This window comes from Eublepharis macularius, chromosome 4 (genome assembly GCF_028583425.1).
Source record: "Eublepharis macularius isolate TG4126 chromosome 4, MPM_Emac_v1.0, whole genome shotgun sequence".
NCBI classification, from domain to species: domain Eukaryota; kingdom Metazoa; phylum Chordata; class Lepidosauria; order Squamata; family Eublepharidae; genus Eublepharis; species Eublepharis macularius.
The window spans coordinates 24,491,613-24,514,317 of NC_072793.1; the positions used below are offsets into that span (position 1 = coordinate 24,491,613).

The window sequence follows — 22,705 nt, forward strand, 5'->3', positions numbered from 1 at the left end:
TGGATCCCCCTACGCTCCTAGGATCTATTCAGACTTCATCTTAGATTCAATCAGAGAATCAAAGTAGGAACTTAATGCAATAAAATGATATTTCATGAAAAGACAGACAAGTTTCCATGAAAAACTGTCATATTCCTTCATCAAGGGCTTGTCTTGTGATGCCTTTTCTCCTCACAGCCAGCCAAATTGAACAACTGGTGCTTGTGGGACAATAACCTAACATCCCACCCCTCTTAAAGGCATCTCTTCAACAGAGGCCTGCCTGGTAACTTGATTGAGTTCTTAATCAACAGAATGATGTCATCTCCTGTCTCATTAGAACCCCCCTCAGAGTAACTCAAGTTCCCAGAAAATAAGGTTCTTGCCACGAGCAAAAAGAGATGTGGACTTTAAGTATAAAAGACTCTTGTTAGCTGGCACTTCAGGTTCAATTCTACCCCAAGACTGTCCCTCCACTATTGTGCTTCTTGAAGGCTTAGTTCAGGTTCAGTCAGTTTATTCTTCTCCAGTCTGCTCCTCTACCACTTCAGGATTTTCCTTCCATAACTCTTGATTATGCTCATGCTTTGATTCAGGCAGCATATGGATCTTTCTCCCATTGTCACTTCCCACTTTTCTCTCATACACCCCCCCCACCCCATTCTCATCTCAGTTTGGTTCCGCTACAACCCCTTCCCTGGCTTGCTCACTGCAGAGACAAACCCCGGGTGCCACCAATTTACTCCCTTTCTCCTTTGGCTCTTGGGCACTGTGCTGCTTCTCTCCCCCATCCTCACAGGGCAAAGCCTTGAGACCCTATTCCATACCACTTTAATTCTCAGGGCCGGATCTAGGGTTGCCGGTGCCCACAGCAACCCAAGTCAGGTCTCCTGCACGCGAGCCTGGCGCCGCGTGATGACGTCACTTCTGTAACGTCATCATGCAGGGCAGAGCGCCGTCCCACAGCAAGCCAGCTGCTCCCAGCTGGGAGGCCACCCATGCCATTCACCTGCCCCACTGAGGGGGCAGCCGGCTTGCAAATGGCGTGGGCAGCCTCCCAGTCACCCACACTGCCGCCACCAGCTCCGCGGCACGCCAGGTCACCCGGCTTGCCGCACAGGCGACACGCTGACCAGGCAGCAGGCTTGCCACATGCCCCCTGCCCTCAGCGCAGGTGAATGGCGCAGGCGGGCTCTCAGCCCTCTGCTCAGCCACCAGTGTGCTCCCGGCGGCTGGCAGCTGCACCCGGCACCCCCTCTTTGACGGCGCTGGGGGCAGACTACCCCCCTGGCCCCCCGTCAATCCGGCCCTGTTGATTCTCCATCTCCTCTCTCTCACACACACAGCTGCAACATCCCTAAACACCCTCTTTTCTTTTGCTTGTCTGTTATGGACACTAAACAAGCATCCACTGGACTAAGCAGGGGTGCACACTGCTAACTTAAATGGAAATGCTTCCACTAGGTATTGATGAATTGCTCCTCACTAGACGCTTGTCTGCAAGATGATCAGAATTTAATGTATTGCCGAAGGCTTTCACGGCCGGAGAACGATGGTTGTTGGGGGTTTTCCGGGCTGTATTGCCGTGGTCTTGGCATTGTAGTTCCTGACGTTTCGCCAGCAGCTGTGGCTGGCATCTTCAGAGGTGTAGCACCAAAAGACAGAGATCTCTCAGTGTCACAGTGTGGAAAAGGTGTTGGCAGGTCATTTGTATCTACTCAGGAGGGGTGGGGTTGAGCTGAGTCATCCTGTAAGAGCTTCCCAGGGTGTGGAATGCTAATGGCGGGAGGCTTCACTGTATCCTGAGGAGGTTCTTTTGCATATGGATTGGTGCTTGATGTGCTAATCTTCTCTGCAGGGCTATTGTCGGGTGTGGAGTGTTTTGTTGGCCTGGTGTTTTTCAGAACTGGAAACCATGCTCTGTTCATTCTTAAGGTTTCTTCTTTCCTGTTGAAGTTTTGCTTATGCTTGTGAATTTCAATGGCTTCCCTGTGCAGTCTGACAAAGTAGTTGGAAGTGTTGTCCAGTATTTTGGTGTCCTGGAATAAGATACTGTGCCCTGTTTGAGTTAGGCTATGTTCAGCCACTATGTTCCACACTGTGACACTGAGAGATCTCTGTCTTTTGGTGCTACACCTCTGAAGATGCCAGCCACAGCTGCTGGCGAAACGTCAGGAACTACAATGCCAAGACCACGGCAATACAGCCCGGAAAACCCCCAACAACCATTGATCAGAATTTAGGTTATCATCCTCTTCTTTATGAAAGCAAGAACAGCTATTCATGCGTGATGCAATGCAAACGTTGTCCTCTTTATTTTTAAGGCATGCACTTTTCAAAATTCAGTTGCTTGTACACTTTCAATTTGAGATAGTTAAACATTACAGGTATCCCACTGTGTTCAGGGGGGAAAAAATCCACCACTTAAAGCAGCTACCGGTTTCTACATAGTTCTTCCATAGCCTGCTAAATCAAACAAAAGTTTTCAATCTGAAATATTCTGCTACATTCAAGCAAAATGCGAAATGATTTTAATGGTAACATTAATTTCTCCTAATAGGTTTGAACACTACACTTTATTTATTTAAAACATTTGTAAACTGCTTTTCTAGCATGCAGGAACTCAAGGCAGCATGCAATATAAATAAAAATAATCGCAGTTAAAAAACAAAGTTAAAAACAACACACAAAAACAAAGTTTAAAAACAACAACACTGTTTGGGACTGCCAGCAACATAAAAACCAAAATGAATTAAAAGCAGCCCGAAGTAAAAATGCCTTCAGTCGCCTACTGAAGATCGATAATGAAAGGCGAGGTGCACTTCCTTGGTGGTGCTGTCCTCTTTCATGTTCCCATCAGGTGATCCTCTTTAGCTGACGGGACAGTCAGAATGGCCCCTCCCTGTGATCTTAATTCCAGGGCAGGAACATATGGGAGTCCTTCAGATACCCTGATCCCAAGCCATGTAGGGCTTTAAAGACCAAAACCAACACCTTGAATACTGCTTGGAAGCGAATTGGTAGCCAATGTAACAGCTGTAATGTTGGGGGGGGGGGAATCGCGTGATCCCAATAGCTGGCCACAAACAGCAGTGCACTAGTACAGCTTCTGAACACTCTTCAAGGGTAGCCCCCAGTAAAGTGCATTGCAATGTCCAGTCTAGACATAAGTAAGGCATGGATCATTACATGAACTTTTCATTGTTTCTCTTTATTTCTGTTAATCTTCATAGGCTGATTCCGCACATGACGGATAATGCACTTTCAATGCACTTTAGCTATCGATATATTGTCAAAGGCTTTCATGGCCGGAGAACGATGGTTGTTGTGGGTTTTCCGGGCTGTATTGCCGTGGTCTTGGCATTGTAGTTCCTGACGTTTCACCAGCAGCTGTGGCTGGCATCTTCAGAGGTGTAGCACCAAAAGACAGAGATCTCTCAGTGTCACAGTGTGGAAAAGAACCTCTATATGCAAAAGAACCTCCTCGGGATACAGTGAAGCCTCCCGCCATTAGCATTCCACACTCTGGGAAACTCTTACAGGATAACTCAGCTCAACCCCACCCCTCCTGAGTAGATATAAATGACCTGCCAACATCTTTTCCACACTGTGACATTGAGAGATCTCTGTCTTTTGGTGCTACACCTCTGAAGATGCCAGTCGCAGCTGCTGGCGAAACGTCAGGAACTGCAATGCCAAGACCACGGCTATACAGCTCGGAAAAGCCACAACAACCACTTTAGCTATCGTTTGGAAGTGGTTTTTTGTTTCACACTCGGAAAATTCAGTTCCAAAAACTTAACAAATGCTTTGGTTACAGCGATGAACCTGAGTTTTGAAGTCAGCAGAAGTGGCAAAGAAACAGAAAGCTCTCTTTGCCAGCAGGAGAATTTTCCCAGCAAAGCACTCATGTGGAATAACTTGGTTTGACACTGTTTATTTCATTGTTTAGCAGGCTTCTATTGCTGTGAACATCTGAAGGATTTAAGGGTCGAAGCAGAGGATACAACAACCCCAAGTGGACTAAAATTGATGCGGAGAGAAAGAAGTCAATCTTGTCTGCTTTAGTTAAAAAAGTGTTTTACAAGGAATTCTTTGTCCAATTTCGGGAGAAGAGTAGAGTGAAAAAACTGACTGCAATGAGGATATGTAGCAAGTTTCCCAATTATACAATAAATCCAGAGATCCAGTTTGGCAAATGCCCTGACAGCTTAATCAATACGCAGTGGGTTTAATGATGAAGCACTTCTCCCTCCTCTTCAATGTACCATTTGGCAGACTTGAGAATATTTTCAAACCACACTGCCTATTTATAAACACACATGCAAAAAAGCAAAAAACAAAAGCAAAACAAAGTCTACACAGCATAGATTCATTGCACAAAGGCATTTTCTGTTAATTTAGTGGGTTCTTCTCATTTGGTTCTCATCTGGCAGAAGCATAGAAAGTGGCTTAGAGAGGGAAACAAACTTCGATTCCACTGTTTGCAAGATGATTCTTTCATATCAGGGCAGAAAGCTCAGCTTTGGATGCAATGAGAACATGCAGTAAAGGAGTTATTCTTATATGTCTCCATTTAAATTTTAATGCTGTTCTCTAACATACATGGGGATGGGGGAAGCTGGTACAGTTTGTGCCAGTAATATAAAAGGTAATTACTCCACACACTGAGCACATCATCTAGCTGCTGGACTAGTACAATCCTTTGTAAAGTTACTCCAGTCTAGGGTGTCTGAAATCAACAGGCACAGACTGAAATAACTGCACAGGATTGGACTGTTCATTTCTCATTAGGGGTATGCAGTTCAGTTCAGAATTCAGATTAAAATACTGAATTTTGGCTGATTTGGTAAAATCCAGGTATTCTGAATAAAAAACCAGGTATTCTGAATTTTTACCAAATTTTCAAAAAAAAATTGGTAAAATTGGGCCATTGTTTTCTATGGGGAAATGACACTGGGGAAATTGGTGGGAAGCTATTTCTGACTGTTCTCTAAAGGCCTCCCAAGTTTTGTGAAGATTGGATCCCGTGGGTTAATTTTATGGGCCCACAAAGAAGGTGCCCCACCCATTTTCCATTATTCTCTATAGGGAAAAATATCTGGGGGCTATCCGTGGGGCTGGGGGTGGCATTTTTTATGCAAACTCTGCCAAATTTTCAGGGGACATACTCCTGGGCACCCTCTAAATACCCCCCATGTTTTAGGAAGATTGCACTCCAGGGGCCAATTCTTTGAGTCATTGAACAAGGTGTCCCCAGCTACTCTATTGTTTCCTATGTTTCCTATGGGGAAAAAGTCAAAGCTGACTCCCATTGAAGAAACACACTGGGGCAAGGCTGCCATGGTCAAGGCACAATCCCAAATGCAAGGTGAACTCATCCCAGAGAAAGTCCAATAGAACCAAACTGAAGCACAGGAATGGAATTCCCCCAGAATCAAAATGAAGCAAGGGGACCAACATCACATCAGAGATTCACATCCATTCCACCCAAACCAAACTGAAGCAAGCAACCCCATTGCAACTTAGCTCAACAGAACCAGTATCATTCACAGAAACCAGATACTGAGTTCAGCCACGGGGGAAACACCACAGAACAGAACCAAACAGTACCCAACCACAAGCACAAGGCATTCCCATGCTTTAGTTTGTTTCTGTTGGGCTAAGTTGCAACAGCGTCCCTTGGAGAATGGGGGGGCACCTTTTGGGGGGCCCATAAAATTGGCTCCCAGGGTCCAGTCTTCATGAAACTTAGGGGATCTTTAGAGGACAGTCAGCAGTAGGTTCCCTCCAAAGTTGGTGTTTGGTTGAAAAATGACCCCTCCGAGCCACTGGATATCTCCCAGAGTGATTTTCTCATAGAAAACAATTTTTCAGGGAATTCCAAGTTTTTTGTCAGATTCTTTAAAATAATTCTGATTTATCGGATTTTTTTGTGGTGTGTGTGTGTGCACACCCCTACCTCTCATCAAGCACAAGGGGCTCCCATTTTCTGCCTCCCTTCTCCCATGCAGTATGCTGCAATCACCTGTAAATATCTCATTCTCTGGCATCACCAACCAAGGGGTTACCACTGAACCTACCAAAATATGTGATTGGTACACTCAGAGCAGATGGCACATAGGTGCATTGGGCCCAAATGCTTCTGTACCATGCCAGAGTCCTGACTCTCACAATGCCCTTGACATGATAACCCTTCTCAAGTTAAGGCACAGAATTCCTCCTGAGAAAAGCAATTTGGAAACCCAAAATAAATATCCCAGCTCTTTCAGTCTAGTCCAAGCACTGCACACTTGGTAAAAATCTTGCAAATATTGCTATATGACATGGGAAAGGAATGCACTTCCCAGGTTTTCAGCCAAAATACTGTTATCTAATTTTTAGATTAATAACGCTCAAAATGTCTTTTACCATAAAATACGATAAAAACAAAATCATCAGCAACAATTAACACCAGAAGTAGTAATCAGTAGTTCACCAATAGAAATTCTAATGTGTTCTAAGTACCCAACGTTACCATAGAGATGAACACTCAAAATTTTAAAACTGCTATACTGGGGGCCTGGAGAAAGAGGTGGAACTCCTACAGACCACCATGACCTTTCTCCCTAGCTTGATCATCAAGTCTGCGCTAGTAATGCACTAAGAATTCAGGGACACATGATTGAGTCTAACCAGGGCTTTTTTTCTGAGAAAAGAGGTGGTGGATCTCAGTGGGTTGCCAGCACAGGGGGCAACTCTTGGCGGGAGGTGGTGCTCCAGAACCAATGATGTCACTTTGGGTCAGCTGGAACAAGAGGGGGAAGTTTTTAAAAGTTTAAATTGCCCTCGGCGAAAATGGTCACATGGCTGGTGCCCCCGCCCCCTGATCAGAGGCAAGTTTAGATTGCTCTCTGCGCCGCTGGAGATCTGTCTGGAGATCGGGGGCAGGGCCACTAGCCATGTGTCCATTTTCAAGAGGTTCTGGAACTCCATTCTACAGCGTTCCAACTGAAAAAAAGCCCTGAGTCTAACCAACACAATCTACCTCTCCACCAGGACAAGGTAATGTAAACCAATTTGGATCCTTCATCTAGCACTGGATCCTGGATGGCAGCTGTAGGAGCCATGTACCAAGGGGATTTCTTCCTAACAGACTGGTTATATCCACAGTTCTGAATACTCTGGTGCTTTAAAACAAAAACAAAAGAGAATTCCGCAACAGGAAAAACCAGTTTCTATGATAAGAAAAGCTGCATTCTATTACACAGTTCTAATATTTTCTTCAACTTTTCTTCCCAGCATGGACTCAAAGTGGCTTGCATCATTATCCTTTCCTCCATTTTTCCTAACAACAACAGTTCTGTAAGACGGTTTAAGTAGAAAGTATCTTACTGACCCAAGGCCACTCGGTAAGATTCCATGACAAAGTAGAACGGCATGGTTCAACACTCAATAATCACTACACCATAATAATATTAATGAATTGCTATTTTAGTATTTGTTGTAGGCCATCTTGAGGCAGGATATGTTTTAAATAAATGAGCAAATATTTCCTAGTTTTATTATACACAACATATTCTACGCTTTCACTGTCTTATATAATTTGTTCTGTTTCTGCAAGGTTAGACCTCACTTGGAGAACTGTGTTCCATTCTGGGCACCACAGTTCAAGGAGGATGTTGACAAGCAGGGATGTGTCTAAAGGAGGGCCCAAAAAAACGGTGCGGGGTCTGGAGACCAAGTCCTATTAGGAAAGGTTGAAGATCAGGGTATGTTTAGCCCGGAGAGGAGATGACTGAGAAGAGATATGACAGCCCTCTTAAAGTATATGAAGAGCTGTCATACAGAGGATGGAGCAGCGTTGTTTTCTGTTGCCCCAGAGGGTCGGACCAGAAATAACAGCTTCAAATGAAAGAAAAAGAGTTTTGGGCTAAATCGTAGGAAGAACTTCCTGACAGTTAGAGCAGGGCCTCAGTGGAACAGGTTTCTTTGGAAACGGCTTAGGATCCCTTTCCGGCTCTTTGATTCTATGAGAAGCAATGAATGGCATTGGACCCTGACTCATGATATCTTATTCAGTAGTCCTTCCAGAATTTTAGAACTTCCAGCTGAAGCTTTAGCAGGCAATGCCCACATGTATAGTTTGCTATCAAAGGGTTAAAAACTTTGTTTTTCAAAGCTTAAAAGAAAAATGAGATGTTTTTGTTGTATCCTTCACCCCATACCACATTATATGCTTTCTCTACATTCCCATGGAGCTGTAGCATACATCCCACTTATAGTTTGGGCATGAAATCTAAAATGTGCTCGTTGTATCTCTCCAAACAAACAAAAGAAAGTGCCTTTCTTTAACATGAATATAATAATAACATTTAATTTATATATCACCCTTCAGGAAACTTAACACCCACTCAAAGTGGTTTACAAAGTATGTTATTATTATCCCCACAACAATCACCCTGTGAAGTGTGTGGGGCTGAGAGAGCTCCGAGAAGCTGTGACTGACCCAAGGTCACTCAGCTGGCTTCAAGTGGAGAAGTTGGGAATCAAACCCGGCTCTCCAGATTAAAGTCCCACTGCTCTTAACCACTACACCAAACTGGCTCTCACATATATCACATATATACACCCCATCCTTAAGTGTTGCAAGCTGTGATGTCTCCAAGGGAGGCAGGATATCCCAACATGGTTACTCCAAAGTTTATGCGTGAACAAATCAGGCATAAAAACTGAATTAGGGAGGCCAACTCTGCTTTATTCCATACATTCAGAATCGTCTAGAACTCTGAGGGTGTGTGTGTGTGTCTATTTCCCAACAGAGGAAATTCCTCTGCATGCTGTGCATATTCCTGTAATAATCCATTTTTTTTGCTTTTCTTTTTGGCCCTGACCTGATTGTTCCCTGCAAGTCAGGAAACAGCTCTGCCTAGATGGGTCCACTGTGATTGGCTCAACACAGCTGACAATCTCTTCATGCTGCTCTTTCACAAGACCAAGAGTTGCACCCTGCTTTCTTATCAGTGGAGAAGCAATGCCACTATCTCATCAACATATATCTTTACTGAAAACAATAACACTTCTTCTTTAAAATTGGTCTCCTCAACCTGGCAAGCTCCTGAATCTTTTAAAGAACCGTAAGGCAAGAATGAACAAGAGGCAGGTGCCAGTTACCTATACACATGGATATTTCAGGACTGTAGATCCAGAAGAGTTAGCCATGTTAGTCGGTAGTCGCAAAACAGTAAAAGAGTCTAGTAGCAACTTTAAGACTAACCAACTTTATTGTAGCATAAGCTTTCGAGAACCACAGCTCTCTTCATCAGATGCATCTGGACTCTACTTTTTACTCTTTACTCTTTATTATTCCACTGGACTCTTTACTATTTCAGGACTGCAGGCACTGCTTTTCCAGCCATGCCAAACTTTATGAGTTATTTAATGGCCTGTATTTAATTCTGCAGTCTGAAATACAGGTCACATACAGGGATTCCTGGAGCAGTAGGCTAAAACACCAATGCAGTGTGCAATATGCAGCCTAGATTACTATGATTAAAAATACATGAGGCATGCTGCAAACAGCAGGAAAAGAAAATTGTGTTCAGCAGTGGCATAATAGAAACAAACACCTGAAAAATCAACATAGCATTCCAGTTGGAAGTCAAAGTTCATATGTAAAAAAGTCCTCAAGACAAATGAAAGCGTTGCCGTCGCCCTACTGTTTTCTTATTTATTTTACCAAACAGGTATCCAAATTTGGCTATGCAGCAAGCTGCTCTTTCAAATGTGGTTAGCGAAAGAAATTCCTTTTTGTTATTTCCCACATGATCTGCTATTATCTAGCAGCCTTATTTACTCTGCCAACTTCAGTCAGCATGAGTAGGTTGCTTTCCTGTGCAACCAGTGGGCACGTGCTCTGCATTACATAGATTAGCCAGTGCTGGAAGTGTCATGCAATACCAAATCTTCAAATCCCGGTCTGAGTATCCAACAGTAGCCAATGTGACTAGCCTTTTTTCTTGCGGTACACAGATGGGAGCTGACCCAAAAATTCATGTCAAGATGTTTTGACTTAAGCTTCGATGTTTATAAGGAGCAGCCAATTCTCTTAGAATAATTATCTACCAGACAAACGCTTCCCAGCAAATTTGTCAAATGTTGCTGAGACAGGATGCAAAAATAGGAGGAGGAATGGAGAGGAGAGATGGAAGATTTGTTTCCTGCCCACCTTACCACCCACCTACCACCTTCTCAGCAATGATTCATGGAGGCTGCTTTGAGAATGAAGCAGGGCAGCGGGAATGAATGCTTTTCTATTCCTACTGATCTTCTTTTCCATGTCAGGTGCTACATTCCAATTTTATTCAGTGGGTGTAGATTTCAAATCTGTTTCAAAATGATGAGCAGGACAACAGACCTAGTTTCATGGAGATAACAGAAATCTGAAATGCCTTTTAAATGCAAGTCTCAAGCATTGGGGTCAGGCTTCAAAGCTGCATTTGAGAGGATGTGGTGTGAGGACACTGTTTCATGCTCGGGGGGGGGGGGACACTGGAAAATATCATCTTTGTGGCAGAAAGTTGCCGGGAAAATGATCTAGAGAACGAAATCTACAATGGACAACGAATAACCGGAATTTTCAATCAGTAATCCAATACAAATATTTATATGAAAATTCACCAATAATTAACGTAGGATAAACCAAATACCCATCATACATAACAACAGTGAATGAACATCTGACCGTGATGCTAGCAAGCGTCTCTCAGTGAATCATAATTCCAGTCTCTAAATCAACAGAAATTGACATCAATGTAAGTCTTCAAAACTGGAGACCGTGCCAAGTCCACAGTATTTTTTGTCTGCGGGTAGTTCTCTTTTCAGAAGCAATGAAGGAAACAATGACTGCCAGGAAACGTCGTTCTCTTCCTATCAGGTGAGTCAGAACAGCTACTCCAAAGCGAATTCTCCCATGAAAGTGCTTAATCTCTTTATGATCTTTTTCTTAATATTAGATGGAACAGCAAAAGATGTTATGAGGACCCAAGGGGGTCCCCCCGCCCAACAAGCAGCCGGCAAAGATGGCTTGTTTCATGTGATGTTCACTTCCTCGGGGGCCAGTTTGTAGATTTCATTCCCTGGGAACCTTTTTGGGTATTCTAGTATTTTCCCTACAGGAACGCCTCTGTTGTTTTGCACCAGGAAAACGATCTAGGCATTGGAGGAAACTGATGGAGAGCTAACATTCTTTGTTACTTCTAAAACTATCTATCTAACACAGGCGTTGCAACGTTGTGAAAGGCTTGCTGTGACCTAGTGCTTGATACTTGGCAGCCATGAGTATGCAAATTCCCTTGCAGGAATTCTGCAACTGCAATAATTACCAAACTCTGCAATGGCTTTTGAGCAAGCAAAGTTAGCTAAGCATAACTACAAAATCTCACTTTTTGGTCAAAGTATTTTCTATTAGGCATGCCCCCTCCCCAAGTCTATTCATTACAATTAGAATACACTCGACTTCCTTGTTCTGCATTTTTTGCCAGGATAAGTGCAAAAAGAATAATTGTTTCTGAGCAGGCACATCAGAAACCCAAATGAGTCCATTGTTTGTGCTCCCAAATAATCTTAATAAAGAATTATTCTAAATCAGGGGTGGGCAATTGTTTTGGCTCGGGGGCCACTTTGTGGGAGCGGAGGTTAGCGGAGGGCCGCACTTTTTAAAATGATTGCATTCATTAGTTAACTTTGCATTTCAGAAAAGGTATAAATTGTATCATAAAAATCAATAAATATAAATTAAATAAAATAGTGGTAGTTTTATTCAATTTATTTATTGTGCTAATTTCATATCATCTATAGCTGCAAGCACATTTAATTTTAGAATCAGTTTAATGACTGTCTTGGCGGGCCACAAAAAACTCTGTAGCGGGCCACATGTGGCCCGAGGGCCGCAATTTGCCCACCCCTGTTCTAAATGAAAGACATTTTGGGAATCAAAACATCTCTTATTAATTGCTTTTTGTTGATTGAACACAAAGCAACATACAAAGGACAGGCGAGTCAAAATCACTAACGAGCATCAGAGATACTAACATTTGTCTGCAAAAAAACCTTCATGCAGGACACTGAAAAACGCAGACAGCTTTGATTTAGCCTTTCAATGTATATGAACAGAACTATAGGAGAGAGAACCCTACCATTATCAATTTAAACATGCCTTACCACTGGGTGTGTATATTTATGGTAATATGAGACTCCGATGGAAGGCTTATTAAAGAGCAGCTAGCTGCTGCAAAAGAAAAGCTATGTGTTTTATAAAGAAACAGAATGTGTCCAAGAAGTGGAAAACACAGTTTGTTTTTCCTTTTCACAACTTTTTGGCAGACACTCAAGATGCAGAAGGCGTTTTGGACATCAAAAGAGAGAATGATTGCAGTGGCTGAAGAAAGTCTTAGCTTAAGCAAGCACAGTGAAAACGTCTTTTTCTGCAATGCTGCAGCTATGCAAACCACAACAACATCTGTGCCAATGCACTTCATTAGTCCTAGAGCAATGCCCTGCTACCCCAAGTGCAGAATAAATGACAGAGCTCTGTAGCTGCACACTCAGCTACAGGCATGCGGCAATGTCAGCAAGATCAGCTCCTCTCAATCTAAGCTTTCAGAGAGCACTAACGCCGCACTCCAATATCTAACACCCTCCGGACAAGTTGGTTTATTTTAAATGATGGCCAGTTTATATGGTCTAGAAAATACAGAGTTGTACACTCGTTCGTAGCTCGGTAAGCAGAGCAATACCATTTCACAAATTCCTTGAGCCCCAGAGTAAAAACAATAAAAAGAGAATAGAGATAAAGATTGCTAATATTCCTTCTGCTTAACCCTCTTTTATCACCTTTCAATAAAAATGTTTAAGCTTCCCAATTATAGCTTCACAAGGCATCGTTTCGGAATGGTTAATATTAGATTAGGCTACACTTTTCAGGAAAGATATGAAAAGAGTAACAGGAATTGTAAAGAAACAGAAAGGTTATATACTAAATATATTAAAATGTCCGTGTATGAAAAAACAGTTCAGAACTGAGCATAGTGAGATATGTGAATTCAGTGAGGTTTCTTTTCCATATTCAACCCTCCTCCCATTACCAAACATAGACATAAGCCCAAATGCTGGCACATAAACATATATAAAAAGTTGGTTACCTGTAACTTATTTACGTATTTATAGACCACCTTTCTCACTGAGACTCAAGGTGGATTACACAGTGTGAGATTAGTACAGTCAGTATCAAGAACATTTCCATAAACAATGCCACAGGGTAAACAGATACAAGTTCACAAAGACATAGCATTAGCAGGAATCCATAGAGGTGAAGTCTATGGCTCCTAACTCATTAGTGGAGCATCTGAGACCCCTCCCTACCATACAGCCCTCCTATCTGAGTAAAAAGCCTTTTTGAATAATTCAGTTTTGCATTGTTTATGCAAAGCCAGAAGAGTGGGGGCTTTCCTGACCTCCTCAGGCAGGCCACTCCACAGGGTAGGGGCCACCACAGAGAAAGCCCATGTGCAGGGTGGCACCTGCAGGAGACCATGTTCAGATGAGCGAAGCTGCTGTGGAGGAGCATAGGGAAGAAGGTGGTTCCGTAGGTATGCCAGACCAAGACCATGAAGAGCTTTGTAAGTGATAACGAGGGGTGTGCACCGCCCAAAAATTCCGGTTTCCCATTTCGAAGTGGGAAAAGAATCTGGAATTACCAGAATCTTGAAGCTCACTTCAGTATGCTCCATAAAGGTTCAAAGCGTACTGAAATTAGGTGGAGCAAACACCCCACCCCCACGGCAAATCCACCCACCCACTTCACTTACCTGACCAGCAGGGTGAGGGGAGGCTGATCAGCTGGGTGGCGGGGAAGGCTGGAGCCAGCTCCTCCTCAGCCGCAGCAGCCAGCTGGGCAGTGGGGAAGGCCTGGATCAGCTGCTTGGCAGGGATCTCCCCACCAAACAGCTGATCTGTGGGTTTAAATGCCCCTTTCCGTGCTGCTTTGCAGTGGCACGGAAAGGGGCATTTAAACCCCTTGACCCGAAGCTTCCCAAAGCGATACAAATCACTTAGGGAAACTTTGATTCAGTGTTTCTGAATCAGGCCAAACATGCTGGGCCCGGTTAGGAAATCCTGAATCATTGCAAATCAGGTTTGATTCGGGTACTATACCCGAATTGCACTCCCCTAGTGATAACCAAAACCTTGAACTGATCTAAGAGACACAGGTTTGAATCCCCACTCTGCCGTAGAAGCTTGTTGTGTGTCCTTGGGCCATTCACTTTCTTTCAGCCAAACCTACCTCTCAGGGCTGTTGTGAGATAAAATAGAGGAGAGGAGAACAATGGACGCTACTTTGGGTCACCATTGTGGAGAAAGGTGGTATATACCTGAAGTAAATAAATAAATACTTTCATCCCTGCTACTTAGCCAGTCTCATTTCTGAATGGAATCTATCTGCTATCTGAATTTAGGACCTGTATTTTACTACAAAACAAGCTTCGCTCTCGTGCTGTTGCTCTGATGAAGTGGCCACAGGGCTAGTGAGTTCCTTGTGTCATACTGCCACAACCACTGTGGAGCTCTTGTGTTTTCCAGTATAACAAAAGTAAACAAAACATTTCAAAGATGCTCACGTTCACAGAAATTGGATGAAAGGGACTTCTTAACTATGCCTTTCAGACTTAATCTTTACAAAAACAAAAGCTAGACAAATTAGAATTGTTTACGGGCTCAAAAATCATGCTTACTTCTCTATTAAATCCAGTGTGACTCCCGGTACCAGTCTCACACTCTTCTGCATGCAAAACCTGCAGAGAAAAGAAGAGATTAAATGTAAATCACACTAATTAAATATCTAATGACAGCCCATCTGCAGGTTCTGGGGCAGGAACGAGTTCCTCATTATTAGAATTTTCTCCTATATGTAAGGGTTGACAAAAGTTTGCTACAACATAGAAGGAAGCAAGCATTTCTCAGCGTTTGCCGCAACCATGATTATGCAGTGATTTCCATCCTCACGGTGTCAAGCTTGTGTATTGTAAATGCCACAGTGACAAGGTTCTAAACAGATTGGGAACGGGGAGAGACGAGGAAAAAGGTTTGGTCATCCTCCATTTTGTCTAGAGAGCAGGAGCAATAGGTACAAAAACAAAGCTGAGCTAATGAAATAAATTACCCATGTTAGCTGGGTTTCCCAGAGAATAAGCAATGAAGGAGGAGCCCAGGGTTCGAAAAAGCAGTAGCTGGATAAAATAGGATCAGGGAAAACATTTCATGGAGTTACAGTCAGTCAGGAAAGGACTGATAGATCATTTATGCTGTCCCCTTTTTCATTCCAATAGTTCCATCAAATCAGTCGACAGGAATTGGCTGGTTATTTCAAATCATTATGAACTTCAGCCCCTCTCCTCCTCCAGCTCACAGTCATGTTTGACTGAAAGCCAGTTTAGTGCAGTGAAAGCCAGTTTGGTGTAGTGGTTAAGAGCGCGGGACTCTAATCTGGAGAACTGGGTTTGATTCCCCACTCCTCCACTTGAAACCAGCTGGGTGGCCTTGGGTCGGTCACAGCTTCTAGCTCTCGCAGCCCCACCCACCTCACAGGGTGATTGTTCTGGGGATAATAATAACATACTTTGTAAACCACTCTGAGTGGGCATTAAATTGTCCTGAAGGGCAGTACATAAATGGAATGTTGTTGTTGTTACTATTATTATGATTATTATATATTCACCTGGTATCTCTGTCCCTTCTCTTTCCCGGGTCTCCTCCTCCCCTCAGATTCCTCCCTGTTGCCTTCTCTACTTTCCCACAGCGCCCAGCAACACTTCCTCTAGCCAGAAGATGTTCAGTCTCAAGTCAGAAATGAAAGCCTGTATTCCAAAGGTGGACAGGGTCTTCCCTTGGCAAACGGCATAGCACTGTTTCACTCTTGTAAAGACCAGTATGATGAATCCCTGTAGTTCAATGTATAAAAGCCTAGGGAATAGCTCAGAGATTACCTCAGACCAGGCTGGAATTGTGAAGCTGGGTAGTTTGGGGAGAGGGGGCTGTTGTCCTTTGGGGATCCTGGCAGCTGAAGGGATAAACATGGTTGCACTTACTGGTAACTGCTGTTCATCCACATTTTTTTGTGCATGCACATATTGGGATTGAGGATGCACAGGCCAGCCATGAAGAAATTTCTCTAGCTCTTAAAATCTGTAAGCTCTGCCTCTACTGCACATGCACAGAGGTTTTCCTGCCAATGCGCAGCTAGTGACCTGGAGCGCCCCTATTTCCCTCAGCTCTCCTGAGCCGCCAGAGGCATAAAATAATAAACAAAAGCACTCACAGTGGGGCACGAAGCAGGAACATTGGGAGGGAGGTGGTCTCGTAGGTATGCCAGACCAAAGCCATATAATAACTAATATCTTGAAATGAGCACGGTAACTGAGTAGCCAACAGAGCGACTGCAGGATGGGAGTGATGTTCATACTCCTGCTCGCTCCTGATAACAGTTGAGCTGCAGCATTTTGCACTAATTGGAGCCTCCTAGTTAACTTAGAGGAGAGACCTATGTATAGAGCATTACAATAGTCAAGCCTTGATGTTACCATAGCATGGATCCAAGTGGCCAAGTCAGCCGTGTCAAGATAAGAAGCCATCTTCAAAGCTAGAGTGAGGTTGTAGAAAGCATTTTTTGCCACTGCCTTAACTTGTTTTTCTAGTAATAATGCTGGATCCAGTATAACCCCTAGGCTCATAACTGAGTCTGCAAGGGTCAGACGAACTCCATCAAAAGAGGGGAGTACAATGTCCTTCAAGATCGCTGCCGTCCCAACAAGCATCACTTCAGTCTTGCCTGGGTTCAATTTCAACTTGTTGTTTTTCAACCATTTCACCACGGCTGTCAGGCAGTGATCTAAGTTTTCTACTGCATTCTGCGGGGACCTGGATAGCGAGATACAGAGTTGGGTTTCATCTGCATAGTGATGACATCTAGGGATGTGCGAATTGGGATTCTGATTCAGGTAGAACACCTGAATCGGACCCAATTCGCAAAGATTTGGGATATGGAAACCCCAAATCTAAGCTTCCCAAAGCGATTCGTATCGCTTTGGGAAGCTTTGGGACATGGAGTTTTAAATGCCCCTTGCCATGTTGCTATGCAGCTGCAGGGAAAGGGGCATTTAAACTGCGGATCAGCTGCTTGGCAGGGAAGTCCCCACCAAGCAGCTGATCCGCATGACACCCACAGTGAAAAAACCCTTTAAACTCCATCTGGGCCACGGGGGGATTCCCCCCGTGACCGAGATGGAGTTTAAAGGGCCATTTTTGCCGCCACTTGCATTGCAAGCCACAGCAAAAGGGCCCTTCTGCGCTCCACCTGGGTCGCGCGGGGAGGGGGGGGGTCCCCGTGACCCATATGGAGTTTAAAGGGCCCTCCGCAAATCCCACCAAGCAGCTGATCTGCTCTGGTGGGGTTTGAACCCCCCTGCCGCTTTTTTCACCCAATGGGAGGGAAGGAGGGAGTTCCCTCCTCTCCCTCCCATTGGATGTAATAAGTGGCAGGGCAGTAGTTTGTCGGTGTGCTCCAAATCTTTACAGAGCACACCGAAACAGGTCAAAGAAGGGATTCCCGAAGCAGCTTACTGCTTTGGGAATCCCTTATTTCCCACTCCTTTTTCTACTTCAGGTTTCCCGAAGCGGGAAACGTGAATTTTTTTTTAACCCCCCTAATGACACCCCACTCCATAGCTGCGAATTAGTTCTCCTAACAGCTTTACGTAGAGGTTGAATAACATATGAGATAAGATTGTGCCCTGTGGAACCCCCGCAAGATAGTTCCCATTCTTGAGACAGCTGATCTCCAATGGCAACCCTTTGAGTCTGCTCCAAGAGAAATGATTTAAACCAGTCCAGGGCACATCCTTTAATGCCCACTTCAGTTTCTAAACACCTCAAAAGGATGACATGGTCTACTGTATCAAAGGCTGCAGATAGACCTAATAGAAGCAATAAGGAGGCATGGCCTTTTGTCTATATTCAGATGGAGATCATCCACTAATGCTACTAGTACTGTCTCTGTCCCATTCCCTGGTCTGAAACCTGACTGGAAAGGGTCCAGAGTGCTAGAGTTATCCAAGAAGGTCTGGAGTTGGTCAGCTACTGCTGTCTCAATCACTTTGCCCAGAAAGAGCAGATTAGAGACTGGGTGATAATTGGCCAGTATAGTGAGCTATTCACCAATAGTGATGGGTGTGAGTGGATCAGCTGAACAAGGAATGCATGACAGCTGTTGCCACTGCTGACTCCCTTCTAGTATCTGTGATGAAAGAGTAGAGCTTTACAAAGGTATCTGCTGAGGACCTCATGGCAGCCTGACAGATGTCTCGAAGAGGGGCCCCTCATAGGAATGCTGCTGACAAGGCTTGTGCCCTAGTCAGGTGTGCTCTGATCACCATCAGCAAAGAGACATTTGCCTTCCTGTAACAGAGTCTAATAGCTGCCACTATCCATCTGGATAAAGTTTGGGAGGATGCTTGGAAACCCTTACAATGTCCAAAAAACCACACAAAAACAGATGTAGATTTGCAAACACCCTTTGTTCTGTCTAAGTAATACAATAAAGCCCTTTCCACATCCAAATTGTGTAAGGCACATTCTGCTTCAGAAATAGTATTGGGGAAAATACAGGTAATGTAACCTTCTGTTGTAGGTGAAATTTTGACACCACCTTGGGGAGAGATTTGCTTATCACCCTTTCCTTATGACTTAGCCTGGCCTTGAAATACTATACGCTATTTCTGTAAGTACTTGTATGCATGAGAGCCTTAATACAATTTATTCTTGTTTATATATAAACATTATTTCATATAATGTTTATGATTATTGCCTTACGCTTTTCTTGGGAGGAAATAAAGTTTTAGTTGTTAACAAAAATAACAGCCAAGATTTAAATAAGAAGGTGATGCAGGATGTTAATAACACAGGACTCTGGATGGGGAAACCCATGGCTGATTGTTAGAATAAACCATACCCATTTATGTCTGCTGCTTTTGGGGAAGGAGAAGCTATACAACCTTCTTAAAGATCATGGATGGAATGACTACCTTCGAACAACAACAGTAAAGTTAATGAGCAAAAACTGTAGGAAAAAATTGTACCTGAAGCCTAAGCACTAAATGTCTTCTGCTAAGATTACAAAATCTGAAACAAATGCATAAATAGAGAGTGTGCCCTTTCAGGATGAGTGTAACTCAGGCATCTAACTGATATCCCTTCACCAGCATCTACAGAGTGTCAGGATGTGCCTGCTTGATGGTCACTGACTTCTTTAGAGCATGGTTCGTTTGGCACCTGAACTCATCTTGCTTAGCTTGTGCAATCTGACATCAGAGTAATAGCACAGCTACCAGCCACCCACAAGGGTAAATGTGAATTTTTATTTTCTCCTTCATCAAGCCCATATAGGCTGCACTCTGGGAGCCTAAGGATCGAACTGTGATCATAGACTTCAGTGCAAAGAGCCCTTCTCGAGATCTAAATAGCGCCTCTACCTCATTTCCCAGGAGAAACATTCGAGAATATGCTTTGTGGGCAGTAGGCTTTTGATTAGGGCTTGGCGGTTGAGCTGTCGCAGACCTCCCAGACATCGGATAGAGCTGGGGAACGTCACTGTGTCAAGTATTTCATTCTGATTCTTTATACAAAAAAAGAAAACAAAGTGCATGCTCGGGGTCAGTTATAATAAGGTATTTCCACAGGCTCCACACAGAACAAAGCTGTCATTTTGCTTTCCTCCTCTGGGGCATTCCACAAATACATATGAGCAGGATGTAAATAAAGCTGAGACTTCAGAAATTTTAAGGGAGGTTTCAGCTTCTCAAAGGCAAGAGAATAATGATTCAGGTCCGTCTGCTTTTGATCAGTAAGAAAAATACCCTTTTCCGAGGGCACAGCCAGTACACCATAGACCTGCTTGGTGTTTGACATAATGGCACAAACTCAGCAAGAACTCGTACCTTTCATGTCCGCAGGTCTGCAATCTTCCTTCAGAATAGATTAGTGAAGGAAACACTTCAAGTCTTCTCCTTTAATGAGCATGTGCCGTCACCAGGCTAATTCGACACCCAGCAAACTAGTATAATCTTGACTTTTTATTGTTAAGGACCTTCTGCATTTTCTCTCACGAAGGCCAAAGATAAACCAAACAGGTTTGCTGATATCTTTTTTTTTCTTCACTTATAAACTTATAAAAGACTACACTGTAAACTCAAAAATTATTTGACATGCTATCAAGGCAAGTCAGTGACCAAATCATTGTGCAAATACCTTGGGTAAGCATGCATGACTATGAGAGTGTACATACCTGGCACCCAAATAGCTCCACAATAAAACCTACCTAGGAGAGGTTTGTTAAGTCTGAGATCTTAAATAATGCACCAAATGAAATTTAGACCCTGAACTCCAGTCCAAATACCTAGCAGGCTTTAAAAGGCAGGCTCTTCCCAAATGCTTTTTCACCTTTTGCAGAGATACTGGAAGACTTCAGAACCAGCAGGATCTCTTACATCTCTCACTGGTTAAGAGGGAAAAGGGAAAGTGCTGCAGCATAGGGAGGTTTCTTATAGTTCAAGTTCAAGTTCGCCTTTACTGGCATATAGCAGCAATTCAAGTTATCCCACTTACAAAAAAGAAAAAAACAAAGTTAAAAGTTTTCTTATAATTCACTTCATCCGGAGTGTACAAGCAATAAGACAACAGCCATTTTGTACGGTGCGTATTATTTGGCTTGTTTGGTGGCCAAGCTAGAATTAGTCATACTGAACGGATGGGCAATCTGCGGACGGAGTTTGGTGGTGGATGCCACAGCTGAAGCACTTATTGGGAACGATTGCCTGAGAGCAGAACCACAAGTGACAAAAGGCACAGATTGGACACTTGTCTGCTTCTCTCAAGTTTTGATGGGAAATGTAGGCAGCTTGGCGGAATGTTGGACAAGTGACAGTTGAAAAGTCCATTGGACAGCAGTCGGAGAGCCAAGCTGCAAGACCAGGATGCCTACATTTCCCATCAAAACTTGAGGGAAGCTGACAAGTGTCCAATCTGTGCCTTTTGTCACTTGTGGTTCTGCTCTGAGCTACACCCTTACATTTAATTCCATTGACTTTATAGGGTTGTAACTCTGCCTAAGGTTGCACCGTAAAATTCATAAAGAATATTAGGAGAAAACGAGATGGTGCTTTTGGGAAGGACTGACTACTGAGGTCAGAGCCTAAGCACTGCTGGTTTTGTGAAGAATGGCAGGTACCAGTAGTAGAGTACTAACCAGAATCTGCAGCTCTAGGAAACACTAGAACAGTGTTTTTTCTAATCAAGTTCTGAGAAAATACTTCCAGGCTAAAGATGCTTAATTATCAGTTGTGCTTGATAGTGATGAAGAAGGGTAAAGGATAGGGATGAAGAAGGGAACTGATGTTCCACTTGAATCCACTTGAGTATGTGTGTAGGATGGGATCTGCAGGTTCAAATCCCCACTGAGCCATGAACTTACTTGCAGTGCAATCCTAAACAGAGTTACACCCTTCTATATTGATTGACTTCAATGGACTTAGAAGGTTGTAAATCTGTTCTCAAGTGACTTTGGGCAAAAAACGGTCAGCCTAACTGCAAAAGATTATGAAATACAGGAAAAGTCGTAACAAAGAAACCTTGTGCATAAAACAGGGAACCTATCTTCTTTTTATATTGTCACTTCCACCCATCCCTTGGACTGCAACATATTTAAACCACCACCTGCCACCACAGCCAATGCCTAAAATCCTCTTGTGATTCAGTTGTGATTTATAGGGCAGTACTGTTAATGTTAATAGTACCGAAATTTTAGCCCTTGTAATTTACAAGCAAGCTTGGGCATTGTACTACAGTTTTTATATGTTGTGATGTCTATCTAGTTAGATCCCTCAGTATTCTAAAGGATCCGTAGTTTCTGAGAGCATCATTGCTTAGGATTTAAACAACACACTCAAGTGCATTTTATACTGCTAAACCATGCAAAATGTCCTCACATGTATCATTACCAAAACCAATCATTAAAGTATTCTGAAACTGATGTTATTATAGAGCTCTGAATTTCAACCTGCCTGGCCAAACTCTGGCTCTCCTTCCATTATGTCTGTAAAAGAAGAAATCGGCTAATCCTGTGTTCTTGCAGAGCTGCAAAGAATTTTAAACAGGCCTGGAGAACAGAATACAAGCCCATCAGTGCTGGTGTTCCCTTTGTAATCAAAAGGTCAGGAAGGGGAAAAAATCCCTTCTCTTGCACATCTTTACAGATTTTATCTAGATGCTAGTTGTCATTACTTTGAATACCAAACTGATATTAATGAAGAGTTTTGCATTTCTGAATACACAATACAATATACGGTACAACACGTCCACATCTGGTTTTCAAGGAAAACTCACTGGGGCCAGATCAAAGACTTATAGGGGATTTCACTCTTTTGAAAAAATCATATCAAAACAAAACTGATTGAGGAACACCCTTAACCTTGAACAGATTAAGAAACATGCTATAGATGTTAGCAGCGGCTCTATCCTCCAACCACTAATCTCAATTTTCTCTGTGTTTAAAAAAACGTAAGCTTCCATTTTTTAAATTTGTTGCTACACTTACAGGAACATCGAAGGCCAGAACCAAACAGACTGTTGAAGGCTTCGC

The 22,705-nt window shown here is 43.3% G+C and overlaps 1 protein-coding gene across 3 annotated transcripts in view; it reads right to left on the minus strand.

Moving 5' to 3' along the window:
• Positions 1-22,705, minus strand: part of RPTOR (regulatory associated protein of MTOR complex 1) — a 525,720-nt gene that overhangs the window by 278,869 nt on the left and 224,146 nt on the right. For all 3 annotated transcript variants that reach the window (XM_054976818.1, XM_054976816.1, XM_054976815.1), the window contains exon 7: positions 14,751-14,810. In XM_054976818.1, the coding sequence (XP_054832793.1) occupies positions 14,751-14,810 (60 nt within the window). The remainder of the gene's footprint in view (positions 1-14,750; positions 14,811-22,705) is intronic.